The following is a 26,929-nucleotide window of genomic DNA, read 5'->3' on the forward strand; positions in this document are numbered from 1 at the left end:
AAAGACCAACCACTTCCCCTAGACCTACCTGGTGTATACCAGGTCCCTTGCAGCTGTAAACTGTCCTACTTTGGCCAAACAGGCAGGACAGCAAATATCAGAATCTCAGAACACAAGGATTACATCCGATTTCACCAGTACAGCCACTCTTGGCTTGCAGACCACGCTCTGGATACTCGCCACAGAATAAGATGGAAGAAAGCCACAGTAATACACCGCAGCAAGTTCAAGTATGAAAGACTATTCATGGAATCAGCCTCGGCCCTTAGGAACATGCCAAACCTCAACAAATTTGGATGCATGAAACTGCCCCAAATTTGGGAAACTTTTATCAAAAGAACTTCAGCCCAAAGGCCAAGAACTACCAATATAGCCCGCCAGGGGGCACCATCAGGACTTTAGGAAAACGCTAGCATCCTAGCCTCGGTCTCATTTGTTGTATTAGTACTTGTGTGCACGTGTCCTTTTAGTAAGTTCCCAAGGAGATGGCAACGTAACGTTCGCCGAAATATCGGAAAGTGTATATTAAAGTTTATTTAATCTATATTTCCAGTATACGCTGTCAATTTCCTTAAATAATAGTTATTAAGAATAAATTACAGTCCTATCATTTGGGGGGGGAGAAGGAACATTCTTTCTCACTTTTTCTTTGTTATTTGGTTGTGATGAAATACATGGCTGGAAAGTTCTTATAAACACCTAGAACGAAAATGATATTGAAGCAGCCGATATAACTACAAGAAAGAACATACCAGTAGCAGAGTTATGAAGGTAACTTATATTCTCGTATGTTCTTTCTTGTGGTTATCAGTTGCTTTAATATCATTTTTGTTCTAGGTGTTTATCAGAACTTTCCAGACCCCACACAGGGAAATAAAACAGTGGGAATTTCCCTGATGTGTTTTTCAGGCAGGATTTATGTAAGCATTTTTGAAAGGGGAAAACTAAAATTGTAAAAGAACAAGCTAGGTTTAGGTCATATAGAAGTGGTTAGTATTGAATTTTCAATTTAAGACAGATAGTTGAAATTATAGCAAGTATCTCTATTTAAGTTTTGTAGATCTGAAAAATAATATGAAAGGTGCCAAGAGAAAAGTTATTCAAAACCTTAACTGTCGTAAGGTGTAAAAATGAGGCACATACAAGTAGGGTCTGGTCAAGAATTTAAAAAAAAAAAAAAAAAACTGGTAGAGAAGAGAAAAATTTCATGTGCTAAAATACTTGCACATATATATTCTTCCATAGTCGCCATTGACTTCCAGGCATTTTTGGTATCATAGCAACAGCAGCTTCATACCTGTGTCAAAAAAAGTCTGCTCCCAGTGAGTTCAACCGCTGAGTCACACTGTTCTTCACTTTCTCATCTTCTTAAAAAAGTGAGATGGGAGCCATTGCTTCATATGTAAGAACAAGAGCTATTCAGTGGGTACGAGGTTGGGACTAGGGTGGATGGTCAAAGTTCCTACCCTAACTTATGAATTTGATGGACAGTTTGAGTTAACTCTGCATGAGTTAACTCTACTTCCTGATGTAGAGTTAACTCATGCATTGTCATGCAAAAGTACAATCCCTTTTTGCTTTTGGAGATGATGAATGGTACCACTGCATTGATTGTTGTTTTGATTTGGCATTTGTGTACAAAATCCATGTTTTGTCACCACTCATGATACGAGAAAAGTTTTTATATCCTTCATTTTTTAATGCTTAAAATTTTTTGAGCTGATTCTACTCATTGCTGTTTCTGCACATTAGTCAGCATTTTTGGTGCACAGTTTCTTATATCCCAGCTTACCTGTCACAGTTTCATGAATGAGAGTGGGAAACCTCTGTGAATTCAAAAGAAATTTCCATAATTGTGAAATGACACTTCTCATGAATTTTTATTTTCACTCTTTCCACCAGATAGTCTGTCACCAAACTAGCCACTGCTCTTCATTATGAACGTTGCACCTTTCTTTGAACAAACACCATTACCTAACCTTGCTGTCACTCATACTGTAGACTCGTAAACCTTACAGTTGTCAGTGAATTTCAGCAGCACTATTGTTTTCCACCAACAAAAAGCTATATCACACTATGAACCTTGCAACTGGTGGGATTTTTTATCACAGTATTTTATTATAATTATTTGTAGAAGACAACAAATGCTGACGTGCCAAAAGTAAAATGGTCAGCAGCTAGGTAATGAGTCACTCTGCTACCATGCATGCAAGATCCCTCTTCCATACCTTATTTGATAAATTCTGAACAGACTTTACTTTCTGGATGTGCCTTATAAATAGAATATCAGTAGTTAGAATTAAGGAGGTACTGGAAGATGGTTTGATATAAAAATGAAGTGGAAGATATGGGTACACAGTACCTCCAGTGAGATTCATGATCTATATGGATCACATTATGAAGGAAATTTTCATTAAAGTTTATCTAAATCGGATATCATTCTAGCTATTTACATTTATGTAGATAATGTTATGATAAAAATAAATCTAGTGCAAGTCTTCAAGATTCCTTATCTAAATTGAATAACTTGTGTCAAATATGGTATAAAGATAAACTGTGAAAAATGGACAGGAATATGAAAACAACTGTATTCACAATAGAAAACCAAGAAAACAAAATATTTTGCCTGTTTAGATAGTTTTTAATGAAGCTGAGACATTAAATTTAGAAATAATCTCTCATGCAACCAAGATTTTATTAAAGATCTTTCTAAATAGGATTGAGAGCAAATTGATGTAGAGATGCCTGAGGAACAAGCAGATTTTAGGAAAGGTAAAGGTACCAGAGATCACATCGTTAGATCATTGAAAAGTATAAAGAATTTAGACTCCTTTTATAGACTACTCTAAAACCTTTGACTGTATTCAGCATGTGAACAAACAGTCAAAAACATGGGTTTTACTCAACAGACTATCAGATTGATAGCTAACTTTGTTCATTGAGCAAGAAGCTGCAGTAAGAACAGGTGTTGGATTAACTGATTCGCTTTGGGTTGGAAAGGGAGATAGGTAAGGATACTTACTTTCTTCACACTTGTCTATGCTGAGGACATGTGCATGTAGCATTGGATGAGTTCAAGACAGGAATTTAGGATAGGTGGTAGATTGATCAGTAATCTGAGGTATGCTGATGATACAATATTCCATTGTAATGACAAGAAAGAATTAGGACAAATTCTTGACAAAGGTAATGAGATCAGTAATAACAGAGTACTTTAGCTCAATCCTAGCAAGTCAAAGATTATGGTTCTCAAAGGAAATACAGACAGGGAAGCTTCTAGAATGTTCAGAAGATTCCAAAAGAATATTAGGAATGGCTAAAACATCAAGCCACCCATCATGTGGCTATACCACATGATACTGATCCCAAGCACAAATAAATAAGTGAGGGTTGAGCAAAGGGCTAGCAATCTATCCTGGTAAAAAAAAAGTGCTTTGCTATGGAAACCAGGACCACAGAAATATCTGACGAAAATATAATACTAAATGAAGACAAACTATTGAGAATAACATCTCCTAGCGAAAGCTCTCATGGAGAAACTAGGGAACTGAGGAATACAACAAAAAATTCAGACGACACAAAAACCAAAAGAGAGAAACTGTTTGGAGTCAAAAAAAACAATACACATAGAATGTTGGAATAAGAGGACTATGTATGAAATATCAAAAGCAGCAAATATAGCCAAAGAAATGAGACTACAACATTGAAATATTGGAGATAAGCTTAAGGGTCAAAGCTGTATAACTGAGAGGAGACCTCCACATAGCCTTTAAAGGAATGCAGAGAACCGACCAGGGCTTCCGACCTAATGTCCAATTCTCACCTTTTCATGGTGCACCCTGTTGGGTATCTACCTGGATACTGAACAAATGAAGATGGACTGGGATTTAGCTAACCAAATTGTATTCTTACAATTTGGTTATCTAAATTTGGTTAAACTAGTATACAAAATGATGGTACAACATGACAAAATTTCATGCCGGCTGGGGCGTTGCCCGGTTAAGCAAGGCTCCCGTTGTTTTCGCCAGGGAACCAGGGCGAACAGAGAAAAGTCAGGTACTGGAACAAATCTGAAAGCACACCCCCACTCAACATCACCAGAGTTAAGGATTGGTACTATCAACATAAGAAGCCTGAATTACAAAGAAATGGAGCTAGCCAAGGAATTAGATAAGTACCACTCGACATAATAGGGGTGACTGAAATAAAAAAGACAAACTGGTGAGCAATGACAAAGATCTTTCTGAGCAATAAATACAAAATGTTATATTCAGGAAATGACACTCAAGGAAAAGAAGTAACCATAGTATTCAACACAAAATGCAAGGCTAATCTTCTTGAATGGCAGGCAGTCTCAAGTAGAGTTGAGCTAATATCAGAATGGGGAGTTGGACAATGAGACTTATTTGTGCCTATGGTCCTAGTGAAAAGTTCTAAGTAGAAGTGGAGGAATTTTTTGATGCTTTAGAAAAAGCAACTGACACAATGAAAAAGAAAAAGTTGGTCCTTGTTGGGGATCTAAATAGCAGAGTAGGAAATGATTGTCAGACATACAAAAATATTTTGGGAAAATTTGGAGAAAAGAGCAAAGCTAATAATAATGGCAAATACCTGTTGTATTTCTAATCAGGACATGGACTGGTTATTATTAACACCATGTTCCAACATAAAAATTTGCACAAATTCACATTCAGAGAAGAAAAGTCTCATCGACTATGATATTGTTGATGGTGATGTTTTCTCTCTGGTGCAATACACCAGAATGCAAAGAGGATTTGAAATTGGAAGTAATCATTATTTAGTCTTGAACAGGATAAAATTGAATTTAATATTGAAAAGAATAACATGTAAGAAAGTTTTAAAGCGAATGAAAGTTGAGCAGCTCTCAGATGTGAACTGTTGACTAAAATACACAGATTATTGAAGGAAAAATGAGAGTTTAAGAACAGGAACCAAACCTTGGAGATTCAGTGGCAAGCCTTGAAGAAAACCCTGATTGATTTAGCCAGAGAGGCATGTGGTGAAGTTGTCTGCAAGGATAGAAAAATCAGACCTCCATGGTGGACACAGGAAGTTGAAGAGTGAAGGAAGAGAAGAAATCATATCAAAGGTTCCTGGCAAATAAGTCTGCTTTTGCTCATTGAGAATACAGAGACAAATGTAAGAAAGCTAAACACTGTAAAACTAGCTAAACAAAAGTCATGGGAGGACTTTGGCAAGAAATAGAAAATAAATATCAAGGTGGTAAGATATTCTGGAGATTATTGAAGAAGCTTAGAAATGGAGGAAAGAGTGCTGTAAAAGGAGTTAGAGATGACAAAGGTAATATGAAAATGGAAAAAATGATATCCTTGAAGTATGGAGTAATTACTTTGAAAAATTGCTAAATGAAACAAGCAGTGATAGCACAGTGGTAAAACACACTCAATAGGCATACAGTCAGGAGTACATATCCATACTTGAAGTAGAAAAAGCCATCAAAGGCTTGAAATGTGGAAAGGCAGCAAGAGTAGATGATATTCGACCAGAAATGCTGAACTATGGTAGTATAAAAGTCTTACAGTGGCTGCACTGCATAGTTCAGAAAGCCTGGACAGAGGAATGAATTCCTGATTGGAGTAGAGCTCTGATAGTACCCATATATAAAAAGGGAAATAAAACTGAATGTGAGAATTACAGAGGTATTTCCTTACTGAGTGTTCCTGGCAAGATCTATGTAAGTATACTCTACAAAGGGTTGAGAAGAATTGTAGAAGAAAAGCTTGGTGAAAAACAAGCTGGATTCAAGCCAAATAGCACTGTCAGGATCAGATCTTCACTTTGTGACAAATAGTTGAGAAAGCATAAGAATATAACAAAGATCTGTATTTAAGTTTTGTTGATCCGGAAAAGACATATGACAAGGTACCAAGAGAGAGAGAGAGAAACTATTCAATATGCTGGTTATATGGTGTAAATGGGCATTACATCAAGCAATACTTTGTCTTTATTTGAGTTAGCAGTTAGAATTGAAGGGAGTATAGGAAGATGGTTTAATGTTAAATCTGGTGTGAGACAAGGATGTACATCATCCTCTGTTATTCATTATCTATATGGATCACATTATGAAGGAAAGTGGTATTAAACATATCAGAATTGGAGATGTTAATGTCAGCTCTTTGCTTTATATGGACGATGTTATACTTCTAAATAAATCTGTTACAAGTTTGCAAGATTCCCTGACTAAATTGAATAACTGTTGTAATAGATATGGTATGAAGATCAGCATTAAAAAGACAAAGACAATGAAAATAGGTACAATTGTTGAAAATGTCAAATGTGTTGTGATCGGGGAACCGGTGGAACAAGTAAACATTTCAGCACGAGTTTTAGTGAAGATGGTAAATTAAATATGGAAATAGTCAACAGAATCAACAAAGCTGGTATGGTAGGAAGTCAACTGAATAAATTCATATGGAATAAGAGAGAAATTAGTTGGAACACTAAATTAGCTGTATACAAGACAGTGTTCAAACCAGTTTTAACTTATGGATCTGAGAGCTGTGTCAGAAGTAAAACACTTGATCAAAGACTAGAGACCGCAGATATGAGAGTCCTGAGAAAGATTAGAGGCGTGAACAGATGGCATCAATGGCAATATCATATTAAAAACGATGATATTAGGAAAGAACTTGATATTGTCAGCATCCAGGAATGCATTAGCAGAGCTAATCTCAGGTGGTATGGCAGCAATGGCAATATCATATTAAAAACGATGATATTAGGAAAGAACTTGATATTGTCAGCATCCAGGAATGCATTAGCAGAGCTAATCTCAGGTGGTATGGCAGCAATGGCAATATCATATTAAAAACGATGATATTAGGAAAGAACTTGATATTGTCAGCATCCAGGAATGCATTAGCAGAGCTAATCTCAGGAGGCATGATCACTTGAACAGAATGGGCGAGGAAAGATTAGCAAAACAAGTGTTCTCTGCCAGGTTGGCAGGAAAACGACCCAGAGGAAGACCAAGTTATTGGTGGATTGATATGGTACAAAGTGCCTTAGATGATAGAAATATAAGATCTGATAATGTTTGAGTCTTGGTAAGTAACAGACTGATTTGGAGGAAAATTGTAGATAGGAAGTTAGTAATGATGTAAATTTTTTCATGTAGTTGCTATCATATCCTGTACATCCCCTTGAGGGTACATGTCAGGAATATGATTGAGCAAGACATGATGGAATGGGCAAGGATTAGGGATAGTACATATGCAAAAGGAGTGTGCAATAATGTCTAGCAAAGCAATAGCTGCAATGATGGAATGGGAACCAATTATAGAAAGATGCATAAGAGCAAGATTTATCTGTAGGTTCTATAAAGTAACAGTTATAAATATATATATGCACCAACTTATAATGCAGATGAAAAAGAAAAATTTGAATTTTATGATATTACAAAAAACAATAGATGACACAAATCCTAGAAATAATTATAGTAATGGGGGATCTAAATGCTAAAATAGGAAATGATTGTACAAGTAGAGAAATGATAATGGGAAAAGAAGGTATAGGAAATATAAATGAAATGAAGAGATGTTACTGGATTTCTGCACGGTGAACGAATTAGTAATAGGAGGATCCATCCTTAAGCATAAAAGTATCATGGAGAGCATCAGATGGAAAAAGTGTAATTGAACAAATTGTATTTATATTTTATAAATATCATAAAAACAAATAAATATAAAGTAAGATTGATTTTATAATGATACAAAGAAAATGGAGAGGATCTCTTTTGAACGTGAGAGTAATGACAGAAGCAGATACTTATACAGACCATTTTTTATTAGTAATAGGTGAAACTAAAATAAGATTAATGAACACAAAGAAAGTAATAGGCAAAAATGGAATATAACATAAATGAACTGAAGAATATGAAAACTAAAAGAAAATATGCAGTAGAGATTAAAAATAGATATGAAGTTGTTATTCAGACCAAATAGGATGAACATGAAGAATTCAGAAGCATAGAAGAAATATGGACAGATATTAAAAACATATACCACGAAGCTGCAGAAAAAAATACTAGACGTGTATAGAAAAATGACAAAGAATGGATATCTTCACACACAAAACTCAAAATTGAAGAAGGAAAAGAAATTTAAAAAAAAATGCAAGATGAGAATAATAACTTAGAAGAGAAATATAAAGAAATACAGAGATTAAAAATGCAAGAAAAGATAAGAGAGTTTATTGAAACCTACTAAATGAGACAGCAATTGTAGATTGTAGCTAATAGGGGTGATACTAAAACATTATATATTCAAGAACAGTGACAGGCAAGATGAGATGTTAAAGACAAACAAGGAAATAAAATAAACAATAGTAAAAAGAAAATAGAAGAATGGGTGTATAATACTTCAAGGAGATAATGAATAGAGAAAAACCTGAAAAGAAATTCAAATAACAGAAAAAAAAAATATTAACTATATATACTAAAGAAATAAGAAAAAAAAGTGAAATACTAAAATAATGGAAAAGTAGCTGGTATAAATGGTATAGCAAATTAACTATTAAAAGCATATGTACCTTTAACAGTGAATATACTCTATCCATTTCTTAACCAAATATGGATGCAGGAAGAATGGCCAGATGAATGGAATATTAGGTTAGTGATGAAAATACCAAAGAAAATATTTAACTTGTTGCAATAGTAGGAAAGGAATATCGTTATTAAATGCAACAATAAAATACTAATAAGAATAATATTAGAAAGAATAAAAGAAATAGACCAAAAGCTAAGAGAAACACAAGCAAGATTTAAAGCCAGCAGGTTGTGTATAGATCAGATAGCAACACTATGAATAATAATAGAACAGTCAATGGAATGACAGTCAAATCTTTATATCAAATTTGATTTCAAAAAAGCTTTTGACAGCATTGACAAAAGCAATATGGAAATTGTCATTATGGTATATCATGTAAAATTATCAACATAGTAAAAAAATTGAAAAATATAAAATACAAATCATACAATGGAGAACTTTCAGAAAAAATTTGAAATAAGGCTGCATTCTCTCCCCAACGATATTTCTTGTTGTAAATTGGGTTATAAGAAATGCCATGAAAAACACAAGGAATACAGTGGAATTTAATAGAACAGCTACATGACCTAGATTATGCAGATGATATATGTTTATTAGTACATACACAAAAAAAATAAAACTCGATGAAGAAGCCCTGACTGTTAGATTATCATTATCAGATTCCTGCCATGTACCCACAAGGGGTGTACAGGACTGTTAGATTAAGCATAAATAAAATGAAAACAAAAATAATGAAAATAAATGATAAACAAAAAGAAAACATAGAATTGGATGGTCAAATTTTAGAAACACTGAAGAACTTTAATTACTATAGGATTAATAAACAGGAAATAAACTACTAACATTACTGTAGGTTATGTAACTATGAAGTTGCAGCATTAGTATTAAAGAATAAATGTGGAAAAGATATTAAATAGATGATTGTTGATTTATACGAAATATATAATAGATGCTTTTAAAATTATTTTTAATAAGTTGATATAAAAATCATGAAGCTTTTATTTTTCATTTACCTAATTTAAATGAAAAAAAATTATTTTAGCTACCAATTCCTTTATTTTTAGGCTATTTGTTGTGTTAAAAAACCAGATTCATGTCTTCAATTTTCCAAATAATCCTATGAAATTATTTACATTTGATACTAGAGATAATGCAAAAGGTAAGCAAGCTTGAATGAGATTTAATTTTTATCTTTTGATATCTAGTGTTAATTTTTCTGCAGAATTTTTTATTTGAAAGACGAAAAAAAAATCATTTCTCTATCTTAAAAATGGATGTTTAATAATTGTTAAATAGTGTCTGAGGAATAGTCACTTGAAAAATTATTTCTGTAGACTTCCAGAGTCAGAGACTCATTGTGGGAGGCTATATATCACCCACACCAGCTGTGATACTTTTCTTGAATTCACTTATATTCCTGTAACTTAAAGATGCCAAGAAATTATATTCTTAGTTTAATCCATTATCCAAGTGTAATCAAATAAATTTGTATGTGAAGTAACATCACATCTAGGCTACTTATATATAGGGTTCTAATGACTTCACATTAATTGCCTTAATATGCCATAATGCAAAGCACATCCTTATGAGCATGTATAATGCTCTGCATTATGGGATAAAGGATTAAACCAATAATATAATTTCTTGACATCTTTAATTTATAGTATAACTAAGTGAAAAATCTTTCAAATTTGCATTCCTGATTACCTTGCATGTCTTAACATAATTGTCAGTAAGCTGCTGCTGTCTCTTGAATGGCTATGAATCAAGTACAGTCATACCCCGAAGGTACACGGTAGGTGGGACCAACAAAAAGCTTGCAAGTCGAATTTGCGTAACTTGGGTATAATTTTGCATAAATAATATTAGTTAAAAACACATTTTTTTAAGAAACATAATCGTAATTGCAGTTTTTCATACAAAAAAAAAAGTTATTTCAATGTCAATGGTTTCATAAAATCTAATAGATTCGTCTGACGGCATAATGTCTTTTTCTTGTCACACAAAATTTCTTCATAGCAAGCTAATGATTTTTTATTCCTTACCTTGTGGCTACAATTCGTTTCTCGTTAGAATCTATGTCCTCCAAAATCTGTAAATCTTTCTTTTATGATTGTTCTTACTGTGGATTCCCATAGATCAAACTTCTTTGCTAGCTCAAATTTTCATTCTGCCTTCAAAATTCTTAATGTTGAGTTTTGTTTCCAATGTTTTTCTTTTCTTTCTAGCTGTAGAAGAATCGGACTTGCTTCCTTTGGACGACTACATTTATTTTTTGTGATAAAATTTTTATCAAGAACATAACATTAAACAATTGCAACGTTTGTAGACTATAAAAATAGTTTATGAATGGAGACAGCACGAAACACGTCAGTGCTTGTTCACAGCATGTGCGACACTGGCGAATGTGGCTGGTGCCAGGAAGATAAGACTAGTGGTGAAGCAGGATGGGAATACGTACATATATGAAACTGCGTAACTCCGGATTCACGTAAGTCGGGGTGTGGCTGTACTGATTCTTAGGGTATGCCACTGGTCACCTTAATTCTTGTAGGCTCATCCCCCCCCCCACTACTTTTTGGTCAGTCAGCAATCCAAGCCAATAGTTTCTAACTCAGTTATCCTGCAGTGCAACAGCCTTTCATGCTGTATCCTGTCAAAAGCCTTAGCAATATCCAAAAGTATCACGGTGGGTCCATTCCCTTTGTTTGACTCATCCATAATATTTTTCTTAAGTAGCTTTTCCAGTTAGCAATCATGATGTGTCAGTGTCCATTCTTCTGCCATCCTTTTAATCTCATAATAGCTCTTGTTACCCATCAATTTCTTTACATCATTAACCCAAGAAGTTCTTGGTCAACCAGAAAATCTTCTTCCTTTTTATTTTCTCTCCATTATTTCTAGATCTCCATTATTCCCTGCAGATCCCTCTTTGTGTCTTGCCATCTTGCACTTTCTCCTTATAAGGTCTTCCACGACCTAGATTGGTTCCCATTAACTTCAATATCTCTTCATTAGTTTTTACCTAGTTCAAAGAACTCTTGATGCTTGCCTATAGTACTACATTTCAAAGGTCTGCAATTTCCTGATTATGGATTTTGTATATGTCGATGTTTCACATCCATAATTCAATGCAGACCATATATAGGATTTTATTATTCTTATTTTAGTCTCTTTGGTTATTTACCGACTAGCAAAATGTAGAAATAAGGCATCAAAGGTCATCTTACATGTGAGGCAGATCAAAGACTCTGGAAGAAGAGTATTATGGAGGGATGTGGATATAAGAAACAGATGGAGAATATACTTTGAAAGACTTTTGAATGAGGAAAATGTGAGGACCCACAGAGAAGATGGACAGCCCTTCGAGGGGATGGTGCAGAACATCAGTAGAGTGGAAGTGAAGGAGGCCATGAAGAGGATGAAGAATGGAAAATTGGTGGGCCCTGACAGGATCCCAGTGGAGGCATGCAAGCTGCTGGGGAAGAGGGAATTGACCTGCTGTTGGGACCTGTTCATGAAAGTTTGCCAACAGGAAAATATACCTGAGGAATGGAGGGAAAGTACTCTTGTCCCAATCTACAAGAGTAAAGGGGATGTACAAGACTAAGAATTACAGAGAAATAAAATTGATGTCTCACACAATAAATCCTAGAAAGGATTCATGATGGAAGATTGAGGAAGGAGGTGGAGATTGCAAAGGAGCAGTTTGGCTTCATGCCTGGTTGATCAATGACAGATTCTATCTTTGGAGAGAAACAACAGGGGCTACATCTGGTGTTTATTGATCTGGAGAAAGCGTACAATAGAGTACCCAAGGCAAGAAGTCTGGAGGTGTCTGAGGGAGAAGGTACTGGAGAAATGTCAGGTTGGTGCAGGAGATGTACAGAAATGTGAATGCAAGAGTTCGGACCTGCCTGGGACAGACAGTTTTCAAGTGACAGTTGGCTTGCATCAAGGGTCAGCATTAAGTCCGTTCCTGTTTAATATTGTGAAGGAGGGGGTGAGAGATGCCTTGGACATTGTTGTATACAGATTCAAATAAAACTGGAAAGATGGAGGAAAGTACTGGAAGAGGGGTATAAGACTAAGCAAAAGTAAGACAGAGTATATGTTGCAAAGTGGATGGTAGCTAGGAGACAGATCTGGGGCTGGAAGTAAATGTCATCAGGAAGGTTAGGGACTATAGATACCTAGGTTCAGCAGTGGAAGAGGATGGAGAGGCTGAGAAGGAATTGGGATGGAGGAACTGGAAAGAGATGGTTACAGTGCTATGCAATAAAAGGGTGCTGATCAATCTGAAAGTAAAATCTGTAGAACAGTAGTGAGGCCAGCTATGACCGTATGCTATGGGAACTGTGGCCCTGAGGAAAAATAACATCAGCAGGATGAAAGTAGTGGAGATGAGAATGCTTAGGTGGATGTGTGGTGTGACCAGAAAGGATTGTTTGAGAAAGTTACAAACTTAGGAGCAAAGATACAGGAGGCAAGGTTTGAAATAGTTTGGTCATGTGATGAGGATGAATATGTGAGAAGAAAGGTCATGCAGATGGATGCGCATGGGGAGGAGGAAGTGCAGGTGGCCAAAGAAGAGATGGAGGGGGCTGGTGGAATATGACGAGGATGAAGAACTTGGATGTGGTTACAGCCCAAGACAGGAGAATGTGGAGGAGACTCGCCAAAAACAGTTACCCCACTTAAGTGGGTCAAGCTGCAGAAGAGTCTCTTTGGTTATTCCAGAAGTCATTAGTAATTTATTATTCCAAAATGCTTCTTTTGTCTTAGCAATTCTTGTTATTTCCATAACTGTTGTTCCATCTTCTGTAATCATTGCTTTTAAATAATTATAAGCCTTTACATTTTGCATGAATCCTATTGATATTCTTAAATTTGTGTTTTTTTGCTTATTACTTAGTTTTATTTAACTGTATAAATTTAATACTAAGCCATAATTCTGACTTCTTGATTACTATTTCAACCATATTTAGTAACTGAGTAGAAAGGCTTGTGTTGGCAGTACATGTTAGTTTATTTTAATGACATTGATTACAACACAATGATAAGAAAATAATATTTATTAACTTGTTAGCTGATATTTCTCATCCTGCATCTTCAGAGCACAAGAACAAATGTGATATGATACCAGCAAAATATCAGCTAATAAGTTAATAAATATTATTTTCATATCATTTTGTGTGTATTAATGCCGTTTAAAATTAACTAACATTTAGTAACTCTGTTTTTGATTTTGCTATGAACTCCAAAATCATCAGCTTATCTAATATTGTTATTCTATTGCCATTTATTTTTATTCCCATTTCAATTTCTTCATATTCTTTTGTAAATTCAATGTATATATATTTAAAAGTATAGGGGATATTATACACCTTATCTCACTCCATTTGAATATCTGTTGTTTCATTATTAATTTTGTTTGTAATTTGTATTTTGATTCCAGTATATTTCTATTATTATTTGGAGTTTTTTTGTATCAATTTCATTGTCTTTTAATATTTCTGTTAATTTTTCATGGCTTACTGTGCCAAATGCTGCTTTAAAGTTTAAAGCAAAGATATGTTAATATCTTTTGCTTTAAACTTTATTTCTATTGATCTTTCAATAATTCAGTTTATTTCAGTCAATTTATTTCTATTGATCTTTCAATAACAGTTTTTGCATTGATTGTACTTTTTCCTGACTTGAATCCTTTTTGCTGTTTACTTATGGCATTTAATTCTAGAAAACATTCTATTTTTTATTTTTAATAGTATTTTTGAAGCATGGGATATGATAGTATTGTTCTAAGAACAATTGTATATAATTATAATTGTTCTAAAAAAATACTATTATATCCCATGCTTAAAAAATATAATGATTTCTAGAATTAGATGTCATATAAGTGAACAGCAAAAAGGATTCATGGATCTTTACATTCGGTTGCATTCTTTTTTTTTTTTTTTTTTTGGTATAAGAATGCAAACAGAGCTGGTAGTATGCCTGTATCAATATATTCTTTAATCATTTCTATTAAATAATCTGTTCCTTTTTCTCCCATCTTTTATTAATTCAGCTGATATTCCATCACATCCTGCTGTTTTATTATGGTAGTTTTTTGTAGTTCTTTTATTGCATTTACTATTTCTTAAGTATACCTGGATTGTTGGAGTTAACACTGATTATAGGTTTATCGGTCTCATGGTCATTATACGGTTCAGTCAGGTATTCCTTCCATCTTTGTATCTTGTCTTCTGAATTTTTTATAATTAAAATAATCAGCTAATGCCTTTTTATTCCCTTATAGGGAGTAAGACCTTTTAACCCTCTAGCCTTTGGAGGCTGAGTGGGCAGTTCAATCTCTGCTCGTAGCCAATCAGAGATTACCAGCCCAAGACTTATTAATTATAAGCTACCACCATATCTCAGTACCTAACCCTAATAAGATACGTTACAAATAATGTGGGTTCTATGGTAGATTTTCTTGAGTTTTCAGGAGAAAACTTGCTTGCATGTGCAAGAGATTGACTAATTCAGGAACCACTGAAGAAAGGCACTTAGAAAAGTCACCTCCATTTGGTGACTAGACTTGAACTTGGTCTATCTTTGGGCAGCTTAGTGCAGAGAATGCAAGTGCCACTTTCACTGAGCTACACAGACCTGGATTTATAATAACATTCTTATCTGTTAACTGTTGACTTGTTATTTTCTTTTGGTTATTAAGAAATTTTATTTTTGAATATAACTGCAATTTTATTTTCTTTAATGTCTCTACTTCTAATCAGTTATTGATCCATCTGTTTTCTTCTCTACATTTATTTTTCCATTTGTCTGTTTAATCTTTTATATTCTTCATTTCCATTAAGGTTATTTTTTTTTTTCAGGTTCTTTTATCCTTTAGTCCTAGTATCTCTTCTATTATCCATGGTTTATTTTATTTTTTTTGCTGCAGTCAGTATTGCTTCTTTTATCTATATATTTTTCATTTCATTAAGTTTTCATTCTTCTCAATAATACTGTGCTTTATTATTTTGAAATAAAGCCCTGGTGTTACTGTTATTTAATTTAGCTGTATCTCACTTAAATATTCTAAATCTGTTAGTTATCTTTTTTAACTTTATATTTATTGTAATTCTCATAAGTCTGTGTGATCTCAGACAGCTCTTGGCATAACATTTGTGTATCTGATTTATGAACTATGAAATCTGTTTGATTAGTATATGTACCATTGAGAGATCTCTGTATATGCTTTGTTCAGAAAAGTATTTTTGGTTATAGATTTATTTTAAATAAAACTCAATACATCTATCACCTAATTTCTTATGCCATATCCATATGGGCTTGCAGCAGTACTTATTCTTTCCTTTCCTATTTTGGCATTCCAGTCTCCCATAATGATAATCACCACCATGGGCAAACTAATACATAAAAAAAAAAAAAAAATCCAACATAAAAAAAAAAAAAAAGTGAACTTTTTTTTTTGAAAATGTCAATTGCATTGTGAACAGAAAACCTGTGGAACAAGTAAAGCATTTCGGCTACTTGGCATGATTTTTAGTGAAGATGATAAATTAAATATGGAAATAGACAACAGAATCAACAAAGCTGGTATAGTAGGAAGTCAATTGAATAAATTCATATGGAATAAGAGAGAAATTAGTTGAAACACTAAATTGTCTATATACAAGACAGTGTTCAAACCAGTTTTAACTTATGGATAACTGAGAGCTGGGTCAGAAGTAAAACACTTGACCCAAAGAATAGAGACCGCAGATATGAGAGTCCTGAGAAAGATTAGAGGTGTGAACAGATGGCATCAATGGCAATATCATATTAAAAACAAGGATATTAGGAAAGAACTTGACATTGTCAGCATCCAGGAATGCGTTTGCAGAGCTTATCTCAGGTGGTATTGGTCACTTAAACAGAATGGGCGAGGAAAGATTAACAAAACAAGTGTTCTCTGCCAGGTTGGCAGGAAAATGACCCAGAGGAAGACCAAGATATAGGTGAATTGATGCAGTTCAAAATGCCTTAGATAATAGAAATATAAGATCTGATAATGTTGGAGTATTGAGAAGTAACAGACTGATTTGGAGCAAAATTGTAGATAGGAAGTTAGTAATGATGTAAATTTTTCATGTAGTACCATCATATCCTGTACATCTCTTGAGGGTACATGGCAGGAATTTGACTTTTTTTTTAATCCCCATCCACAAAAATCATTGCAAACCCATCTTTATATTACTTTTCCCACTGTGAGGAGTGGGCTAAGGGTTTAGATAATCCAAAATCTCTACTCTACAGAACAAACCTTTTTCAAGCCACTTGAGGCTTCCAGTACCAAGGATAGTGATGATGTTCTTGCACTGGAGAATATACCACCAAAAAAACATTTGCCAACATCCATTTAGCTGTCCAAGGTTGGCCGAATATTCAATCAATTAATATACTGAATGATTGCCATTGTAGTCACTGTTATATAATACCATATTCATCATCCACATATAGATTTACTCTATATTGACTTCTGGCTTACCTTCTCTCTCTCTCTCTCTCTCTCCTCCATTCTCCCACATTTTTTTATTTTTTATTTAAAATTATTTGTAAGAAAGAGCAAAAGCAGGTATAATGATTATGATACATAAATCCCTAAAGAACAATATTGTATGTTACAACTATTTGACTGAAAGACTAATAGAAATTAGAGGCCACATAACAATAATTGGTGCATATGCACCAGAAGAGGGAAAAGAGGACAGTAATATATTTTATAAAGAATTACAGACTGCTATAGATGAAACAAAAAAAATACAAAACAAACAGGTAAATTTGGTGAAGATACATGTAATCAAAATGTAATAAAAATACATGTAATATAAATGACAAAATCAGACTGCGTGATTTTGTCATTTATAATATGAGAATAATGGATTCGGTGTTTAAACACAAGGAAATGCATAAATATACTTGATCAGCCAGAGGATACAAATCAGTAATTGACTGTTATCACAAATTTTAAATTAGTGGAGTTAATTTTAGATGTAAGAGCATATTGGGGTTTTGAATTAAACTCTGATCAGTATATGGTATTAGCAAAAATTAGATTTAAACCGAAGTTGCTAAAACACGTAAAATTAAATTCTTGCCAACCAAGCTACAAAATTTCTTCATTACAGGATCTCCAAGTTAGACAACACTATTAAAAATGCACAAACTTAAAAACAGAAACCACATATGAATCAAGTGACATAGAAGATGAATGGGAAAATTTGAAACAGATTCTCACAAAAGCAGCAACAGAAACCTTAGGAATAAAGCACAAATGGATTAGAAAAAGAGGACTATGAGACTGGACAAAGAAATAGAAAATATAATAAACAGTACAGGACAGTTATCAGAAATGGCTAAATTCCAAAACAATAGAAGCAGAAATAGAGTATAAAAGAAACAGTGCAATTACAAAAAGAGAAGTGAGGAAAAAACAGAGACGGAAGAATTTCGTAACAGAACTAGAAAAGGATTTAAGCCGCAACCAACATGAATAAAGAGATAAAAATACAAACAATAGATTCTAGAAAAATGGGTGACCTATTTACAAAATCTCTGGACAGATAAGAACAATAAAATAAAATTTTATAAAACAAAGAATGACCTAATAGAAAATATCACAATGTTAGAACTGAAAAATACAATAAAGATGAAAAATAGGAAAATACCAGGAGAAGACAATATGAACATAGAACTATAAAAACATGCAGGTGAAAAATTTAATGAAAGACTTTTGAAAATTTTTTTAATATGGTTTGGATGTCTGGAAAAACTTCTGACTCTTGGAAAAAAGCACTGGTTATCCCAATCTATAAAAAAAAACGAAATAAAGAAGATTGCAGTAATTATAGGGGAATTAGTCTGCAGAATACATTAATATTTCTGGATAAAATATATCCAGGAATATTAAAAGAGAAGCTAAACAGTATTGTAGAGGACAAACAATTAGAAGAACAAAATGGTTTCTGAAAAGGCTGATCCTGCATAGATCCAATTTTTACTCTATTATTAGAGAATAGAATTTCAAAAAGAAATACATGTGGCTGCTTATTGATCATGAAAAAGCCTTTGACAAAATTAGTAGACAAAAATTGTTTAAAATATTAACTGATTTAAACATACCAAACCAACTTTTACAATCCTTTCAAGAATATATACAGGAAATAAAATAGCAGTTAAATTAGAACACATCGGAATGGAAAGATATATCAAGAGGAATACGACAAGGATATACCCTCTCACCTCTGCTTTTCAATATATATGTAAATAAAATTATAACAATCTGGAAACATAACACATTTGATGTAAAAATAACCTCACAAATGTGAAGGTAGATGTGCTACTATTTGGAGATGATCAAATAGTATTAGCTACATCAGAAGATGATTTACAAAGATCATTAAATGATATCTCAAAACAATATATGACTATCTTAAGAAAAAACAAGTTTTTTTAAGATATTGTCATATTGTAAAAAAAATTTTTTTAAGTAAAATAGTGATAGATAATAAAATATTAGAACAAGTAAATACTTTCAGATACTTGGGATGTGATTTATCATACATAGAAGAAAAAGATGTTGACACCAAAATATCAAACTAAATGGATAATAAATAATATATTTAAGCCATTACTACAAAAATGCACTAGAATCAGACTATATAATGACCTGTCAAAACCAACTCTCTATACAGAAGTGGAACATGACCATAAAAAGGAAAGATGAAAATCGAATTCAAACAGCAGAAATGCAGTTTCTCAGAAAAACAACTGGATATACCAAGTGGGATGATTTACAATCCCCAAAAATAAAACCAATTAATTACTACATAAGGCAGTATAAACAAAAATGGCTAGAACATTTAAATCAAATAGGCAACCAAAAATATTATACAAATACAAAATAAGTGGAAAAAGAAGAATTGGAAGACCAAGAAAGAGATGGCATGAGACCAGAACTTGGCCTAAAAATCCATGTTAGGAAGAAGACATTTTTTTTTACATGATTCACAAATACATGCCAATTCCAACATAATTAGCACATTTAAAAAAAAAAAAAAAATAATAAATTCCATGGCCCACTCACAGTACTATAGGTTTAAAAGTGTTCTCCATTAATTTGAAGCAATAGCCAAGGGTTGGAAACTTTATTAGTCAAAGGATAAAACATTTTTTAACCAAGCGAGGGGTAAACTGAAATTTATACTAAAACTGAAGTTAAGAGTATCATGCATATAGAACATGATCCATCTTTGTCACCAGCTGGAAAGAGCATTGACTAAAATATAATGAAATCCATTATGAAGATTTAAAGTATTTTTTTAAATTTTATTATTTTATTTTTATTCACTTGTAAAGAATTGTAAATAGGAAAGAAATCAGTTAAGGATGTTGATATCTAAGCTCATCAGTAGTATATAATTTACATTAATGGTATGGACAATGATATATAGCAGTGATGTTTATTAAAGCATTGGGCATTATTAAAAATGGAAGAGGATAATAAATATTCATTTGTTTTATTTATTGAATAGGCATTGTTGGTGCATTTAACCTAGAATTTTGAAAGTGATTGAGCTTTAAATCGCAAACTTTCTCCATAAGTTTTGGCAATCTATAAAATCTGCTCAGGAGTCCCATCTGTTCCTTTTATTAATGCTTTTGATTTTGATTAAAAGTTCAATTGATCTAACTGTGCTTGAACTTTTTGATTCTCTTGAGAGATAGATTGAAATCTAGAACAAAGAAAGGAAGAACTTAGCTTCACCTTGGTATTGATTCTTATTGCATACAATTTTCAAACTGTCAAGCACCTGTTAGATTTGTTTTTGTCTGTCTGTCCATATATTAGTTATCCTTTTTGGCTCTGGATGGGCCATCTCAGTTTTGTTTTAGAACAGTAACTTTACTGTGTTCAGATGGAATTTCATGAAAATTGGTATTAAAATAGTATAAGGCGAGTACATTGATTCAAGGTTGGATATTTCTTAAGTAGAATATTATTAGGATGTCCATCTGTTTTTGTTTTTAATGGGACAGTTCTGCTTTCAAAAAATTGTCCCAGCATTCCTGCAGACATGCTTTTGGGATGCCAATATATCCCAAATCTTGGGAAGTTTGAAACAATCATATTAAGATTGGACTGGTTTACCACTGCTGCGGATTCTAAGAAAAGTCTTTCAAGTTTATATTTGTTGTAGTGAAGCATAGTAGTTTTTTCCCCATTTGATTCTGTGCAAGGTATCCAAAGCATGACCAGACTGATCATTGTTTGGCAACAGATGTATTATGTTTTTTTAGGTCAATATTGGCAGATCTCCAGGTTTGACCATCATAAGATAATTTTCAAGAACAAGGAACCTGGTAAGTACCTAGGAAGGGAAGGTTATGATTCTGAAATGATAAAGAACAAGCAATAATGAATACCTGCACAAGCAAAGTGGATATTATGGATAGATTCAGCATTATTTCAAAGCCGAATGTAGAAACTATGAAAGTTTCATGAGTTGACCAGAGAGCTTGTGGGAAACATTTTTTATGTATTTTAAAAAGACATGAGCACCGCTCAAGCACCTATATATTCGCCTTTTATTAGTCCATTTTGATAAGGTTTCACTTTTCAAAGTTGAAATAAAAGGCAAGTATATAGACAAACAGAAAATATCAACTCACTCTGAATGGAGAAACTAGAGATCAATTAGTGTCTTTGCTATTAAAGTACACCCTCTGTCAAAAGAAAACCAAATTTTTGATAGAAAATAAAACGCAGGCCAATTATAATTATTCAAATCGTTTATTTCAATCAATATATACTCTCCCTCAGCTTTGATACAGCATTTGGCATGCTTAATTCGTTAAATGAGTTTTTATCAGTTTTTGGGATACTGTTGAGGGTCGTGGTTACTGCTGCTTGAAGGTTTTCAATGGTGTCATTTTCCTTTCATTGGCAAATGAAGTTGGGGGGAAAGAAGTCGCAGGGTGCTAAATCAAGTGAATACGGCAAGTGATACAATACACAAACTTGGTTTTTGCTCAAAAACTGTCTCATAATGTTCGAACGATGAGATAGTGCATTATCACCCAAAAGTGACCAGCTGCCTGCATCACAATATTCCAAAATTGCCACAACGAATTCTCTCTCTGTCGCTTCAAAACTTCGAGATAAAACTCGCCATTGACTGTTTGGCTAGGAGGAATGAATTCTTTGTGGATAATGCCCTTGGAATCATAGAAACAAATCAACATTGTCTTTACTTTTGACTTCTCCAAGCTACTTTTTTTTCTGGTGGTCTCCACTCAGCACTTTGGCGCTTTGTTTCGTGCTCATACTCAAAATACCACGTTTTGTCACCAGTAACGATCATTCAAAGAAGTTTGAGTCCTTACAAGCGGTTTTAATGAGGTCTTTTGCAATGTTCAATTTGATACATTTTTTGGTCGTTGGTCAACTTGTGGGGAACAAATTTGAATTCAATTTACAAACCCAAACTCTTGGTCAAAATGTTGTGCACAGTTGATTTTGATTGAAGATGAATTGGGGATTCCAATCTTATGGACGATTTTGGGTTTTCTTTGAAGAAATCATGCACTTTTTGGATGTTAACTTCGATCAGTCCAGTTTTTGGACGGCCCAGCTTTTTGCCTCAGCGTCTCACAACCACTTTGAAATCATTTAAACCACTTGTAAACTTGAGTACGGGATAAGCATTCATCACTATATGCTTTTTGAAGCATTTGATGCATTTCAGTAAAACTTTTACCAAGTTTAACACAAAAGTCAATCGCAGATCTCTGTTTGAAACTCATTTTCCGACCGTTGTCAAAACACACTCACTCTTGGCACTATAACTCGGCTTCTAATGAAACAAATGTCATAAACAGTTGACACAACACTAATGAAGGTTGTCGCTTTAGACAACAAAAAGATACAACATGTGGCCTTACTAGTTTCTTCTATTTTTGAAAAGTTTGATTTCTTTTTGGACAGAGGGTGTAAAATCTTTTAGTGGAGGTGGCAAATTAAATATCAAAATAGGGAACAGAATAAGCAAAGTTGGTATGGTGGGAGTTTGAAGTTATGGAATAAAGAAATTAAACCAGGTGTATAACAGATAGTGTTCATATCATTTTAACTTAAGGATTAGAAATTATCCATACTACTTAGAAATTATGCAGTTGATCAAAGCCTGAAGCCCACAGATATGAGAGGTGTGAAAAATGTTGGGAGAGTGAACAGTTATCTGTGGCAGAATCATGTTAATAATGAAGATATTGGCAAAAGTTATTTGATGGCCGGAAAAGAACCTAGAACTACAACTAAATTGCATTTGAATAAAATTATAGGTAATGGAATGACACTTTACATTAAGAAAAAATTATTTAATATTTGTAGAATTTTCCTAGCCATTATCATTACAGATGAAAAGAGATAAAATACAATAAGAACACCGCTTAAGTTGTAGATGGAATTATCCTCTTGAAAGATGATTCCATCTCCAACTGTTAGAATTCAAATAAATAAATTTAAATATTTATTTATCATATGGCAATCTACATACAGTTATAAAAGTGCATGTACATAAATCAGTACAAATATGTACAAGGTAAATAGAAAATCTAAATTGCAAACAATTAGAGTGAAACATAGGCAGTTACACACTTTTGGCAGACAAAGCACTTATAAGTTCAGATCAATTTCTCTGATCCAGTCTATAACGGGTGGTATCGCCTCCAGGAAGTCACTTCTTTGGTCCATATATGTGTGAAGATTGCACTCAGTGGAAATAATGGATTGATTGTTTCAGGTGTTCAGTCTCACTCCAGTGAGGGAATTTAGCTTGCACATCATCCATGGCCAGTACGAATCCTGTTCAGTGTTATCCATGTTTTTCGGTTCAATGTTCTGGCAGCACCTATCAAACCAAATTTTGAGTTGGGCATTAGTATTTATGCTCCACATTCATTTCCATTGATCTTTGGTATTATAGTTAGTCATTCTCAGATGTTTAGCCTTCATGAAAAGGGAGGCTTTCTTGATTTCAATCTTTTAAGCTGTAGTTCTGACATGTCATTATGCATAGGCAATTCAGTATTTCTGAGTATTTTGTCGTATTCTCATAATAGAGCATCACATCTTCGTAAATTTAGTGGTATTGTTACTCAGCATTGGAAGCCAATAAACAGGAGTTGTTTTTATGGTTCCAGATATAAGTTGCATTGTGGTGTTGACGGTCAATTAGTTTAGTATGGTAATTGAGCCAGACTTATGCATGATGAGCTTTTTGATGGTTTATCCATTCCAAGAATGAGCTTCATTCAGGAGATTACTGAGTTTAATTTGTGATTAAGCATGATTTCTGAATGCATCTATATGTTATGATTGCAAAGTAGGTTAAACTTTCTAAAGTAGTTATTTTTATCATGAATCACAACTGTGCATGCTTTGCAACTAGGGTGATCACTGTTTTTATTATGTTTAAGGGATGATAAAGCTAGAATATCATTTTTCAATAAATTGTTATAAGGAGGTATGGATTTCAATAGAATATATGCAGCTTGAGAATGAATTTTGCAAACTTTGTTTAATATTGATAAAGGCCTACATAATTTCCCATATTCGTTGGCAAGAATATAAGGCTTCTGACCTTAGTTTCTCACGAAGTTCTCACTTCAGTAGGTTCTCCATGTTTCTTACAGGATATATAAAGAATTTAGTTTAATCCTTTATCCAAGTGAAAGCTAACAAAGTTTGCACCTGAAGTATCTTCAGGGCCGAGGCAACTCGTGGTAAAGGTGGACCAAGCTCTCATCACACCTTTTTTTAGTATCTCTCCTAATGCAAAATAAATGTCCTTTGCAGACATGTATAATGCTATGAATTAAGGGAAGGGCCACTACCCAGACCGGTTTCAACCTTTGAGATCTCTTCAGTAGGGAAGAAAAAAACTTCCAACATCTTTCTCTAAATCCAGAGTAATTTAATAAGGTGATACACCTTTTGGCAACTCATATAGGTAAAGATGACCCCCATTGCTTCCCCCTTGGTATCACCACCACCACCTCTGGGTTTGGCTCCCACTGACGAGACCTCAATAAAGGTCGAAACAGGTCTGGGTAGTGGCCCTTCCCTTAATGCATATCATTATACATGTCTGCAAGGAGATGTGCTTTGCATTATGGGAGATACTAAGACAAGGTGTGATGAGAACTTGGTCCACCTTTACCATGAGTTGCATCAGTCCTGAAGATACTTCAGGTGCAAACTTTGTTTGCTTGCACTTGGATAAAGGATTAAACTAAATTTATTATAGTCTAACCAAGTGGGAAAAACTTCCAACAGGATATATTGGTATGTTAATTTTTGGTATATTTTAAAATTCATTTAACTACTCTGAAATATGTGGTTTTTTTTAATCAATGCTACAGAAGAGGTCTCATGATCTTGACACTGCTTTGCATGTGGACAAGCGATAAGAAATAAAAATGATCCATGAACTGGGTATTATTATTATTAGTAGTAGTAGTAGTACAGGCAACTCCAAGGAGTCCTTAGACTCATCGAAGGAGTCCCTAACATGTCGAACAACTATTCAACATTCACAGAGTATCTATCATACTTCGCCTTGAACTCATTTACAGTCATGTCACCCAAACAGACTCTGGCAGCTTATTCCACTCATTCACCACTCTCCAATTAAAAAAAAAACCTAGCTCTAACACCCTTGCTAACCACACTCTTGCCCAGCTTCCATGGATGGCCCCTAGTCCTCTCACCACCAGTCCAATTCTCAAAAATATCTTCTGAATTAATCTTATAGAAACCCTTCAGTAATTTGAATGTCTCAATCATATCACCCCTTTTCTGCCTATCAACCAATGTCTGCAACCCACAAATTTTCAACCTGTTCTCAAGTTTCATTCCACAGACCTGCTATCATCTTGGTCACTCGTCTCTGGATCCTCTCCTCCTCCCTATCAAGAAGAAACCCTGGTGCCCAAATTTGGGCACAGTAGTTTAGGTGGGGTCTTATCAAGGCTCTATACAGAGGCTCTTGAAAGTATTTTTCGGCAACCAAGTGATTTGATGAGCTGATTTAGCCACTTTTGCGATGTGCCCCCTAAACTTCAACTCCCTACCCACCAACACTCCCAAATCCCTGGCCTTGTCGATCTCCTGAAGTACAGTTCCACCAATGTGGTATTATGCTGCTAATCTTTTCACCCTAAAATGCATAACCTTACATTTTGCCACATTAAATTGACATCCATTCTCCTTAGCCCAGCCCTCCAAATCATCTTGCAAAATTTCGACATCCTGTGCATTCACTATTGCTCTATCCAACTTTGCATTATCAGCAAACAAATGAACAGTTCATCTCAGATCCTTTCCTATATCGTTAATGAACAAATTAAACAGTAGTGGTCCAAGAACAGACCCCTGCGGGACACCACTAGTCAAAGGCATCTTTTGGACCGTACTCCTGAATAAATTACTCTCTCTCCATCAACCACCCTCCTATCCATCTCACCAACCCTATATCCATCCCCTTTTGTTGCAGTTTACTGATTAGAATTTCATGTGGTATCCTGTCAAAGTGTATTAGATTCTGTTTACTGCAAAATTATTTTTGCATTACTTTCATTTTTGTTTTGATTTGTGTTTATTTCTGTTTAGGTTTATGTGAAGTGAGCCCATTTTATAGTTCCGAAAAGCAATTGATGGTTTTTCCAGGACATAAATGTGGAAGTATACAGCTAGTAGTAAGTAAATAATTAGAATTCTATTTCTCATTCATCTAAATCAGAATTTTTCCCATACTTTTTGGTCAGAGACTCTCTCCTCCTTAAGTAAAAATTCAGTAATAACAAAGATCCCCAAGTGCAATAAGCTTCAAGTTAATATATTTTATAAACAGTTTTTTTAGAATATGTATCCAATTTTGATTTGCAGCACATGTCAAAAAACTTAATGAACACTTGCTGCATGTCTAATGTAAAGGATGAGGCTGATGTGCTTTTAGAAGAGAAAATATTCAGTTTGTGATTTGTTAATTATAATCTTAGATCTGTTATTTTTGAGATCTGGGCAATTTATCTGCTTAGTTAAAATGCTGTTTTCTTAAATGCTCTTTTATTTTTGAAGGCTTAATATCATTATTACTAAATCTTTTCTCACATAAAAGACCCATTAGTTTTGGAAACTTACTTTATTACTGGGAGAAGGTGCAAACCGGACATTTAAACATTGTGCTGAATATTGACAGCACTTCTTTTTTTTTTTTTTTTTTATATCAGAC

General features: G+C 33.9%; 1 protein-coding gene across 1 annotated transcript in view; it reads left to right on the forward strand.

The window, feature by feature from the left end:
* The window catches only part of LOC150105856 (WD repeat domain phosphoinositide-interacting protein 4-like), a 127,222-nt gene that overhangs the window by 42,306 nt on the left and 57,987 nt on the right, over positions 1–26,929 (forward strand). The window contains exons 5-6 of the mRNA XM_090393627.1: positions 9,653–9,747; positions 26,308–26,393. Of these exons, the coding sequence (XP_090249753.1) occupies positions 9,653–9,747; positions 26,308–26,393 (181 nt within the window). The remainder of the gene's footprint in view (positions 1–9,652; positions 9,748–26,307; positions 26,394–26,929) is intronic.

Source organism: Typopeltis vanoorti, chromosome 6 (genome assembly GCF_054136105.1).
Source record: "Typopeltis vanoorti isolate ZY-2024b chromosome 6, IOZ_Tvanoo_1.0, whole genome shotgun sequence".
NCBI lineage: Eukaryota > Metazoa > Arthropoda > Arachnida > Uropygi > Thelyphonidae > Typopeltis > Typopeltis vanoorti.